Source organism: Vombatus ursinus, unplaced genomic scaffold (assembly GCF_900497805.2).
Source record: "Vombatus ursinus unplaced genomic scaffold, bare-nosed wombat genome assembly UNPS02014786.1, whole genome shotgun sequence".
NCBI classification, from domain to species: domain Eukaryota; kingdom Metazoa; phylum Chordata; class Mammalia; order Diprotodontia; family Vombatidae; genus Vombatus; species Vombatus ursinus.
In genome coordinates, this window is record NW_020954564.1 from 54147153 (window position 1) to 54160187 (window position 13035).

Genomic DNA, 13035 nt, shown 5'->3' on the forward strand with positions numbered 1-13035 from the left:
AGAAAGAAAGAAAGAAAGAAAGAAAGAAAGAAAGAAAGAAAGAAAGAAAGAAAGAAAGAAAGAAAGAAAGAAAGAAAACAGAGAGGAAAGGAGGGAGGAAGGAAGGAAGGATTATGAGTCTTTTGATACAACTTAGAGAAGAGGAGAGCTATATAGGGAAACCCAATTAGGCAATGAGTCAGTAGGGTGAGCAGTAGGGTGAAGGAGGCACAAATAGGAATGGTTAAACAGCTCTGCTTGCTATACCACCCTACCACTGTGACCTATATATTCTGTATATACTCATATGTACATGTTGTCTCCTTTGTTTGAGTATAAGCTCCTTGGGGTAGCTAGGTGGCACAGTGGTTAGAGTGCTAGCCCTAGAGTCTGGAGGACCTGAGTTCAAATGTTGCCTCAGACACATAATACTCAATAGCTGTGTGACTCTGGGCAAGTCATTTAACCCCAATTGTCTCATATAAAAAAAAGTGTGTGTGTGTGTATATATAAGCTCCTCAAGGGAAAAGACTTTTTTTGTATTCCTAGTACCAGACACATAGTAGGTGCTTAATAAATATTTGTTGATGGATTATACACTTAAGAAAAAAACAAGAACACATTTCCTATGATGCATATTTCCTATTTCTTCTTGGAAAAAAAAAGAATTACATAATATTTTCTTAGGACTGTCATTTTTAGCTATTATTCCATATGAAACATTTGTTTCCTTTTATACCAATAAGCTAACTCTCCAGTTGTTGGGTTCTATTTTTGAAGATTCACCTCAGCATAAGTGGTTACAAATGTTAGATAAGTCACAGAATTTGTTAAATCTCCTACTTTTAAAAATAATTCTTAGGAGACTGAGTTCTAGTCCTAGCTCTGTCATTAACTAGCTATATGATACTCCCCTACTTAATAAACTCCAATGGCTCCCTATCACCTCTAAGATCAAACACAAGGTTCCCTGGTGGAAGTTAATGCTCTTCATAATTGGGCTTCTTGTTACTTTCTGGTCTTCTTACACTCTACTCCATACACTCCACAATTCAGCTGTGCTGCCCTGTTACTCTTTGCATGTTCCACGTCCTTCTCTGTGCCTTCAGTCTGTCTCCCATGCCCAGAATGTTCTCCCTCCTCAACTCCATCTCTTAGATCCCTTGACTTCCTTCAAGACTCTCTCAAATCCCACTCTTTGTAGGATGTCTTGCCCAATTCCCTCTACTACTAGTATCTTACCTCTGAGATTACTTCCCACCTATTCTGCAAATATCTTGCATGTATCTAGTTATGTACATATTGCCTCCCTCATTAGGATTCGAGTCCCTCAATGGCAAGAGCTGTTTTTACCTTTGTCTTTGTATCCCCAGCATTTAGTACAGCCCCAGCATATGGTAAGTGCTTGATAAATGCTTTTTGATTGATTGACCCTGGGCAAGTCTCTTTTCCCCTCTGGGCCTCAGTTTCCATCTCTAGAAAATGAGGTAATTAGATTAAATGGTCACTAAGGCCTCTTCCAACTCTAATCTTTATATGTGATCAAATAGAAAATAATATTCAAAAGATAGTTTAGAATGGTCATTTGTTTATAATCATAAACAATAACATTCCCTCAAACACTGATAGAGTATCAACTTTTCAAAGTATCTTTACAGCTATCTCCTTTGATCGTCATAAGAATAACAATAGCACACAGGGAAATAACAGTAAAAGGGAAATATCAGTAAAAGTCCAGCAAAAGGGAGTCAAATCATCCTTTTTCTTCCCATTTGCAGAAAAATTTCAGTGACATTAATGTGCCATAAGCAGCATCATTTTCTTTGTTGTATTTTACTGACCCATAAAATACAAGTAAAAGTCACCTCTTGCTATCCGCTGTCAGACTGCATTCTGAAATAGGAGCTGTATGACTGTTTTCAAAATCATGAATATTAACTCCTGTGGCAGCATCCTCAAATAAATGAAAGGAAGTATCATTAGGAAGTGTTTTAATGAAGCTGTTAAAAAGAAAATGCTGCATACATTAAACATCTGAACTTTGGTTATTTAAATTAGATTAGTACTAGAATTGGACTGTGGAGATTCACTTAACCCTTAGAGGTGAAACAATTTTTCAAGGTTCTACTGAGAGTAAGAAGAAAAGAAAAAAGAGAGTAAGGAAAATGAAAACAATTAGCACTGTGCACATAAAACACTTCTACAATTATGTAACAGGGGGCAGTTAGGTGGTGCAGTAGATACAGCTCCAGCCTTGGAGTCAGGAGGACCTGAGTTCAAATCTGGCCTCAGACACTTGAAACTTACTAGCTGTGTGATCTTGGGCAAGTCATTTAACCCCGATTGCCTCACCCCTCCCCCCCAAAAAGGGCAGAAATACAATTATGTAATAAATAAGAAACTATGATAAGATATGACTTGAGATCTTTCTGGGCTTTCTGAAAGTTATATAGAAAAGAGATTACATCTGTAATTGTACCTTCTGTTTCAATCATTTAAAAAGGTATTTTGGTGCCCAAATAATATTTCTTATATATAGAAGTTCCACCTTAGAGTCTGATACTTTCTCCAGCTAGCCAAGAGTCATCAGTCCTAACTAAACTTATGTGTGATAAGAGGGTAAGGGGCAGGGAGGAGTGTGAACTGAGGCATGATAGTTAGTCCTTTTCTCTCTCTATGATCTTTCCACTCCCTTTCTCTGAGTGCTGATGCACAACCCTGTCCACTCTCCCAGAAACAGCCTCAAAGTTTGTATGAATCCATCAGATCATGTGGGCTACCCATTTCTGAAATTTGCAGAAGTAAATAGACTCAGAATCACTCTACATGGCCTACTTAAGGGCAGAGTTTCTACCTCATAAACCTAGCCTAGACTGATCTCTAGGAAAAAATACTGATACTCTCCACTCTGCACTGAGAAAGCACATTCTCTACCTCTCAGGAAAGAATTGAGCTCAGTTATTTGGCTACAAGATGATGAATAAGGAAAGCAGTTATTATTTAGTAACGAGAAGAGTTATTGTTCCAATATGAAGAATGAGGTCAAAAGTTGGTATACAATACAGTATAGATGAAATAGTACAGTGAAAATACCATTTCTTCTAAATAAATTTGTTTTGGCAATATCTGCCAAAATATATCTGCAGGAAGAAATGTGACCATATCTGGTCAAAATAACAAACTACAAGGGGCAGCTAGGTGGTGCAATGGATAGAGCTCCAGCCTTGGAATCAGGAGGACCTGAGTTCAAATCTGGCCTCAGACACTTGACACTTACTAGTTGTGTGATCCTGGGCAAGTAACCCTGATTGCCCCACCAATAATAATAATAATAATAACAAACCACATGATGATGATGGCACTCTACATTTCCACAGAACTTTTAACTTTTTAAAATTAACTTTTCCAATAACTACATGAGGAATGCAGGGCAGGCTTTATGATCTCCATTTTAATTAAATTCAACAAACATTTAGTAAGTGCTTACTATGTACAAGGTACCATGCTGGGCACTGGGGACACAAAGACAAAAACAAAAACAGCCCCTGCCCTCAAGTAGCTTGCATTCTTCTGGAGGATCCAACATGTGCACAAATGAGTAAATGCAATGGGGGTAGGATTTTAATATACCCTGTTGATTAATGAGCCTATGCCCTGTGGCTACACTCTAGTGCAGGCCCTCATGCCTGCCTCAAGTCTCTCCCCACTCCAATCCATTCTCCATTCAGCCAGTAAAGTGATTTTCCTAAAACACATGTCTGATCATATCATTCTCCTACTCAACAAACTCCAGTAACTTCCTCTTGCCTGACTCCAGGAGCAAATACAAAATGCTCCAACATCTCAAAACCCTTTATAAGCTAGGCCCCCTCCTACCTTTCCAGTCTTCTTACATTTTACTCCTCATCACATACTCTTTGATCCAGTGGCATCAGCCTCATGGCTCCACAGCATGGTTCTACAGACAAGACATTCCATCTCTCCTCCATTCCTGGAATACTCTCCCTTCTCCACTCAGAATACTGACTTCCCTGACTTTCTTTAAGTCTCATTTAAAACCTCACCTTCTACAGGAAGCCTTCCATAACTCCTCTTAATTCTAGTGCTTTCCCTTACAGTTTGCTATCGTTTAGTCATTTTTCAGTCATGTTCTATTTTTTGTGATCCCAATTGGGATTTTCTTGGCAAAGATATGGCAGTGGTTTGCCTTGTCCTTCTAGAGCTCATTTTACAAATTCAAAATGGAGGCAAACAGGGTTAAGTGACTTGCACAGGATTGTAGAGCTAATAAGTGTCTGAGGCCAGATTTTTCCTGACTCGAAGCTTAGCACTTTATTCACTACATCACCTAGCTGCCCTTTCTTATACCTTGCTTTGTATATATTTGTTGTTTGCATATTGTCTTCCCCATTTGATTGTAAGCTCCTTAAGGGCACAGACTGTCTTTTGCCTCTTTTTGTATCCTCAGTGCTTAGCAGAGTACCTGGAACATAGTAGGTATTTAAGAAATATTTATTGATTGATCGATTTTTTTTAAAAAACCTGCTGACATGGGTATTGAATTGCTTTGCTGATTGTGTATATTAGTTTGTATGGATATGCGTGTATTGTTATGATAAGTGCATATAATATATCCTGCACATATTTTTAAACCTATAGTCATTAAAAAGCTATCCAGAATTGGGGGATATGGGTAAATATGTCCAAATGTGCTCCAGTTAATTTAAGGACAGTAAATGTTTAATTGAGGAAAGAATGTAAGGGAATTACTTTTAAAAGCCCAGGTTCTAATTATACAAAGGAATAAACAGAGAGGTGCTAAACTAACTGTAAAATTGTGGCCATACAAGGTGATCCCTTTACAAAGTATGAACGTCTATCTCTGATGGAATTCTAGGAAGCCAGGCCAAGAAGATGAGCAAAAACTTGGCCATGCCCCTGAGGTCCTTTAAAAGGCTGAACTGCTAGTACTACAGGAGTCCAAGCTGGGAGCCAGAAGTGAAAAAAGCCAGATCCTGACAAGACAATAAAACCTATGGAGCTGGAGGAGGGGAGGGCAAAAGAAGTCAGACAGAGCTGGGAGAGGAGAAGCACAAAGGAAGCTGTCACAAATAAAGGGGCCAGCACTATGAGAGTGAAGCATGGAGGAATGTCAGGACAGGATCTATGTTGCTTCAAAGTAATTTGAAGGACAAACCACTAACAACAAGGGGAGTTGTAGGGATGGATCAGCAAAGGCTTCCTAGAAAAGGCAGCATTTAAGCAGCATCCTAGAAGAAATCAGTGATTCTAAGAGGCAGAGATAAGGAAAACATGCATTCAAGGCTCAGGGATCAGCTTGGGCAAAGGCATGTTGAGTTCAAGTTCAGGGAATAGCTAATAATGCCAGTTTGGCTGAAATGTAGTGCTCATGAAGGTGAAATGTGAAATAGGGTTCAGAAGGTAAGTGGGAACCAAGATCTGGAGGGACTGCAATGACAGGAGAGTAAGTTTGGGTGTTACCCCAAGAGGTAATCAGGAACCCCTGAAAATTGTTCAGCAAGTAAGTGTCATGGTTATAGCTGTGCATTAGAAAAAAAAATATTTTGTGTGCAATGACTAACATTGATAGGATGCAAGGATCTAGGATATCTCCAGGGGCCTCACGATAGAAAATGCCATCCATATGCAAAGAAAGAATTACGGAGTTTGAATGCAGATTGAAGCATATTATTTGCTATTTTTTTCTGTTGTGTTTTGTTCCTCTTTCTGGTGGTTCTTCCTATTGGTTCTAATTCTTACTTACAACACGACTAAGGTGAAAATATGTTTAATACGAATGTATATGTATAGCATATATCAGACTGCACACCGTCTTGGGGAGGGAAGGAAAGGGAGGAGGAGAAAAATTTAAAACTCAAAAGCTTATGGAAGTTATTGTTGATAAATCAAAATAAATTAATAAAAAAAAATTTTAAATTATTTTGGCAACTGTGTAGGGAAGAGAGGAGAAATTGGAAAGAGGAATTAGGAGACTATTATAATAGTCTAAGCACAAGGAAACAAGGGCCTAAACTAAGAAGATGGCTATATGAAAGAGAAGGAAGCTGGGAAGGGATTGAGACATTTTGTGGAGGGAGAATCAACAAGACATAGTAACTGACTGAATGGGAGAAGGTAAAAGTCAAAAATGGCTTCAAGGTTGTGAATTTGATGATTAGAAGGAGATTGGAATAAGAGATAATGAGTTACTTGGACATGTTGAGTTTGAGATGGAAATGTCCAGCAGGCAACTGGAACCCAGGAGAGAGATATGGGCTGGATATACAGGTTTAGGAGTCCCCTTTACACACTTTGCTGTCTAATCAAACTGGCTTTCTCATTGTTCCTAACAAACAACACTATCTCCTATCTTCAAACTTCTTGCATTAAGACTCACTCAAACCTGGAATACATTGCCCCCTCACTACTATCATCTTTTCTGCATGAAGCCATTCCTCATCCCCCAGCTGTTAGGAGCTTCTCCCCCTTAAAATACCTTAAATTTATTTTGTGTATACTTATATGTGTAAATATTATATCCCTCAATAGATAGCTTTCTTGAGGACAGAGGTTGTTTCAATTTTTTGTCACTGAATCCCCATTGCTTACCACAGTGCTTGATACATAGTAGGCACTTAATAAATGCTTGCTGACTGATTAATCTACATGGTGATGATTATTGAACCAATGAGAATTTATGAAATCACTGAGAGAAGCACTCACTTGGTGCATTTGGGTGACAAACACACTGAGGGCAGAAATGGATAATCTTTCAAAGGACACTGATGCTCAGAGAGTGATATCATGGAAGCCAAGGAAAGAAAGATTATCCAAGAGGAGGGAATGGTCAACAGTGTCAAAAACTGTAAGTAGAATAAGGTCCGAAAGGCAATTGGATTTAGCAATAAAATACTACTGGCATCTTTGGACAAAATAGTTTTATTCCAGGTTTGGGTTTATAAACCAAATCGCCGAGAACTGAGAAGAGAAAATGGGGTGGGGACCTCAATACATTCAACTATGACTTTGTGTAGGAGTTTGACTGTGAGGTGATGGCAAGGTCAAGGGAAAGTTTGTCTTTTAAATGAGGGAGAGTTAATTGGAGGGGGAATCTTTGCATCAACTATTTTTGATCGGTTCACATATAAGCTATGTAGTGAATTAACACATGCTCATATAATCAAGAGCCATTCCCCTAAAAGGGTCAAAGTATATAAACTATTCCAAAAAAGAATTGCATACTATTGACAACCATATGAAAGAACATTCTAACTTATTAGTATTAAAAGAAATGCAAATTAAAACAATGCTGAGCTTTCCTGTCTGGGCATATTTAAAAAGATGACAAAAGAGAGAAATAGTTGATGTAAGCGAGGGTAGAGGAATACAAACACACTGGAGTGTGTCCAGCATTGCTGAAGCTTTGAATTGATCCAACTATTCTGGAAAGGAATTTGAAATTATGCTTTTAAAATGTGACTAAAATGTGCATGTGCTTTGACTCAGAGAGTTTATTGCTAGATATATAGCCCAAAGAAGTCAGAAAGACAGAAAGTTATACTCCAAAATAGCACTTTTTGTAGGAATAAAGAACTTTGAATACAGTAGGTGTCTATCTACTGAGGAATGGCTAAACAAATTTGGTATATAAATGTAACAGAATATTATTGTACCGCAAGAAATAATAAAATTAATTCAGAAAAACAGAAAGATATGTAAACTGATGCAGAATAAAGCAAGCAAAACCAGTAAAACAATATACACAAGGACCACAACAATGTAAACACAAACTACAATAAAATGAAACTGAACATTATATAATTAATATGATGTCATTGGCATAGCAAGCTCCTCAATGAGGAAATCTCTTCTGTCAATGGAAATCAGCCACAGATCTGCAACTTGCAGTCTTGGAACACTGAGAGTTTAAAGGATTTTTCCCTCTATCTACCATAGCAGGCTGCCTCTCTCTCCATTGTGTAACTATGACCAAGCCTAGAGATGAGAAAGTATACTGTCCTCCCTTCATTGGAGAGCTTGGGGACCATGATTGTGGAATGTTGCTTGTCCTGTCAGATGAGACTGATGTGTTAGGTTTTTTCTGAAATTTTCTTTTCTTTTTTAATTTTTATTACAAGAGAAAACTTTCTGGGTAGGGGAGAGGAGGAATAGGAACATATTTGGAAATTAATGTAATTATAAAAACAAGCCTTAAATTAAAAAAAAAAAGATGGGGATGTTTGTAGACAACAGGGGATAAAACAGTAGATAAAGATTGCTGATGAGGGGGTCAGGAAGAATATCAACAGTGCAGCCTCCCTAAAGAGTTATGGTAAAAGGCACAAGTAGAAGGGTTAGCTTTGTGGAGAAGAAAGCCATTTATTTCTCAAAGACTATAGAAATGGAGGAAAGAGAAATGATGAAGAGGGTTGTTGAGATGTGGCATAGGGGAAAAGAGGGAGCTTACAGAGGATGGCTGTAATCTTCTTCTTTCTTGCAAGGCAATAGGGATTAAGTGACTTGCTCAGGGTCACATAGCTAGTGTCAAGTGTCTGAGGCAGGATTTGAACTCAGGTCCTCCTGACTCCAATGCTCTATCTACTACACCACCTAGAGGCCCTCTTAAGTTTCTTAGTAAATTTGAAGGTGAGAACCTCTGCTAAAGACAGGGACAAGGGTGGCATAAGGGACTTCAGAATGAGAAGGCTTAGAATAACTTTTATAAAGAGTGTGAGAAAGAATCCGTCAGGGAAGGGAAAAAAATTTGCTATTCAGTAGGAAGGGCCCAAATGAGAATGGATAGTATAAATTTGTGGTAGACCTTGTCAGAATGGTTGGATTAATCTCTCCATCATTGTTCAGCAACATTTAAGTAAAAGTAATAATAAAGAGAAGACATCGGTCCTTTTTCTAGGAAGGCAAAAGATTTGGTCTGTGGGAGCTGATCAGGAGAATTGGAGCCATTAGGACAAATTAGGAGAGTGGCGTTAGACTGTATAAGCCTGGCACACCAATTTGGGATTCAGCCACTCCTAGAAAGAAATCACTAGCCAGTGAGAATAACAGGCTGCAATGGAGCTTTACATGGGTAAGGGTCTATTCATTTTCAAACCTATAGGCTGGCTGCCAGAGGCAGATGGGTGAAAGGAAGGCTGAAAGTCCCTGGCTGACCTGAGTACACTGGGAGTTTAGCCTGGCCTTTCTCACTACTACCACCACCTGCTGCCTAAAACAGGAATAAGCGATGCTAAGATCCAAAGTATGAGTGTAGTAAGAGCAGAGAGGAAGGTGGGTAGGTAATGGGAATAGCCCAAGGATAGAGATTGGCAAAGCATGAATGACAATAGGACAAAAGGAAAAACATTCAAGAATATAGGTCAGTATGAACCTGAAGGTTATTGAGATGGAGCAAAATAAAGGCCATGGGGATTGAAAAGGCTGATAAATTTGGAGGCCAGGTAATTCTAGGAATACTTATACTGAAATCCTGAAGTATAAAGGCAAGGGTTGGGGTACAGGAAATAGGTACTCAGGAGAGAAACTCATCTGGAGGCCAATTATAATAGCTTACATTACTGGTGTGGCCAAGTTCACATATCAAGCTGTAAAGACAGGATCAGAAGCCAGTTTTCCTGTCATTTTATGAATAAGGATTAGCAAACACCTAAAGGGTTGAGGTGGATGAGGCATGAGACATACTTGGTACGAAGTGAGAATCAAAAGGGAGTCACATTTAGGATTAGTTAGAGCTGCCTGAAAATGGAATAGGCTGCCTTGTGAGGTAGGAAGGGAACAATTCATCCCACCCTTGTGGGATGTGCTCATGCAGAAAATGGATTATAATTTCATGAGGATGTTGTTGAGGAAATTCATGCATCAACTCTAAAGTCCCCTTCCACCTCTAAGATTTTAAAATAAATGTAGGAGATGCCTGTGATTAAAAAAAAAAAAAGCTATCTAAGGCATTCCACTCCAACAACAGATGGTGTCCAATAGATAAATGCCAACTGTTGACAAATTTCTTCATAATATTGGCATTTGGTGACAAATGAAGCAATCTTTAGAAAAGAAGCTAGACTTCTTTTTAACATTTTAACGTTAATGGCATTTGTTGCTGCTACTGTTGTTGTTTTTCTTTTTTAAAGAAAATACACTGATGAGTCTGATCATTCTATTTCTGCCATTTTCCACCCCATCCTACAGACTGCTTCCTTAAGACAAAAAAAAAATTTAAGAAAACACATCTGATACAGTGAGCACATCTGACAACGTATGTTGCATTCTTCCCTAGTTGTCCCTCAACTTGGCCAGAGGAGGGAGAAGGCATGTTTCATAGTTGTTTTTATAGGACCTTAGCTGGTTTTTCAGTTTCTCAGAGAATGATATCCATTCAGGGATCTTTTTATTTATCCATTATGTATATTATTCTTCCAGTTTTTATTTGGTCTTGTAGCAGTTTACATAGATCTCCCCATATTTCTATGCATCCCTCATATTTGTAAGTTTCTTCAAGGGCCACGTCTAGTGGATAGAGCATCAGGCCTGGAGTCAGAACATGATGAATCTGAATCCAACCTTGGATACTTAGTAGCTGTGTGATTCTGGGCAAGTCACTTCACCGCCATTTGCCTCAGTTTCCTCATTTGTCAAATGGGTATCATAACAGCACCTTACCTCCAAGGGTTGTTGTAAGGATCAAATGAGATAATATTTGTAAAGCACTTATTAGCACAGTGCCTGGGAGATAGTAAGCACAATATGTTATTCATTTATCATAGTTTTTTCAACTATTCCTGAACTGATGAACATTCATTTAGTTTCCATTTCATCTGCTAATATAAAGAGTTGTAGCTATGAATATTTTGGTACATCCTAGATCTTTGTGTCTTTGAGGGCATGTGCAGTGGATCACTGGGTCAAAGGGTAGAGACAGCTCAGTTACTTTTCTTGCATAATTTCAAATCAAAATCAGAATGATCTAACCACTTTGTCACTCCACCAATACTGCATCAGTGTTCCTGTCTTCCCATACTCCCTCTAACACCGTTCAAATTTTAGTCATCTTTGCCAATTTGTCTGGTATGAGGTGATACCCTCAGGGCTGATTTAACTTGTATTTCTCTTCTAGTGATTTGGAGTATGTTTTCATGCAGTTATTTTAGTGTGCAATTCTCTTTTTGGAAAATGTTCATATTCTTCAACCACTTATCTATATGAGAAAGGCAGCTCTCTGTCTCAGATTTGTGCTATTTGCCTCTGCAGTTTAGCTTTCATTGGTAATATTTGATACAAATATTTTTCATACTCAATGTCTCTTCTAATTATCTTCATTGATTCTGTTGGTACGATAAGCTTTTAGAATTTTATGTTACTCTGAGAGGCAACTTGGTATAGCAGAAAGATTTTGGAGTCAGAGGACATATGGTGAAACCTCACCTCTTCTACAGTACTACCTCTGTGACTTTGGTTAAGTAAGTTATTTAACCTCTTTGAGTCTGTTTCCTAATCTGTAAAATGAGGACATTGGACTGGATGATCTCTAAGGTCTCTTGCAATTCTAAATTAATGGTCTCTCTATGTCATTTGGTAAAGAATTCCCTTCCTAAGTGTTTTGCATAACTGTACATGTATAACCTATATTGAATTGCTTGCCTTTTCAATGAGGGCGGGTGGGGAGGGAGGAAGGGAGAAAATTTGGAACCCAAAGCTTTAAAAACACATGTATTAAAAAAAATGTTTTCACATGCAACTGGGAAATAAGAAATACAGGAAATGGGGTACAGAAATCTATCCTGCCCTACAGGAAAATAGAAGGGGAAGGGGATAAGAGAAGGGGGAGAGATATAGAAGGGAAGGCAGATTAGGGGAAGGGGTATCCAGAATGCATGCCATCTTGGGGTGGGGGGAGGGGCAAGAGGGGATGAAAATTTTGGAACTCAAAATCTTGTGGAAGTAAATGTTGAAAACGAAAAATAAATAAATTTATTAATAAAAAAATTTAAGAAAAAAGAATTCCCTTCCTAGCCATAGTTGTGAAAGGTCCCTAATCAGATTCCCTTTTATTTTTTAGTTAAAGATGCAGCCTTTTATATTCAAATCACATATCCATTCTGAAGTTAATGTACTGTGGGAGGTAAGATACTGCTATAATTTCTGCCAAACTGTATCTGCTTTTCCCAACCACTCTTGTCAAAAACAAAGTCCTCCTTAGTAACTGCACTCGCCACACTTGCATACTTCATTTAAAGGAATCCTTGAACTGACAATGTCACCTGACAACTCATCTTGGCAGTAATCAGCCTCATAGCTAAGTGTCACAGTGATCTAGACACAGGTTTCTTTTGTGTTTTCCCTTGTTTTTCTGTTCAACTCAACTCAGTTGCATTCTTTAAATACTGTTATTATCTCCTATCAAATATTATGGTTTTGGAGAGAGAGAAAAAGGGAGTCCTCTCAATAACTTATATTCTTAGATTTATCAAACACTGGGCTACCATTTTCACTTACTTTCATTTATTGTTTATCTAGTCTACTCCATTGACCAGTTTTTCTGTTTGTTTAGTTTCTTTAACCAATGCCAAGGAGTTTTGAGGACTACCTCTTTATAATAGTTTTGAGTTCTGGTGCTGCTATAACCTTTCATTTGTACTTTTTCTCATTATCTCTTGGGATTCTAGACCTTTTTGTTCTTCCAAATTAATTGTTATTTTGCTAATTCTAAAAAGTATCCCCCTAGCAATGTGATTGAGAAACTGCTAAATTTGTAACCTAATTTAAGTAGCATTATCCTTTTTGTCTTTTGGATTCACCACACAAACTTGGAGTGGCTGATGTAACCTCAGATGCATGGATTTCAGGAAATTTTTAAAATACGGAAATTTTATCAAGTATTTACCAAGGCACTCTTTGGATTCATGAGTTATTACTAACTTGACTCACTTCTATGCACTTCATCATATTATTTGTATTACACTTAATTAAATACATAACACACACACACACACACACACACACACACACACACACACACACACA

At 38.1% G+C, this 13035-nt stretch overlaps 1 protein-coding gene across 1 annotated transcript in view; it reads right to left on the minus strand.

Moving 5' to 3' along the window:
• The window catches only part of LOC114047403 (WD repeat-containing protein 88-like), a 57132-nt gene that overhangs the window by 36788 nt on the left and 7309 nt on the right, over window positions 1–13035 (minus strand). The window contains exon 3 of the mRNA XM_027868231.1: window positions 1845–1933. Coding sequence (XP_027724032.1) covers window positions 1845–1933 — 89 coding nt within the window. The remainder of the gene's footprint in view (window positions 1–1844; window positions 1934–13035) is intronic.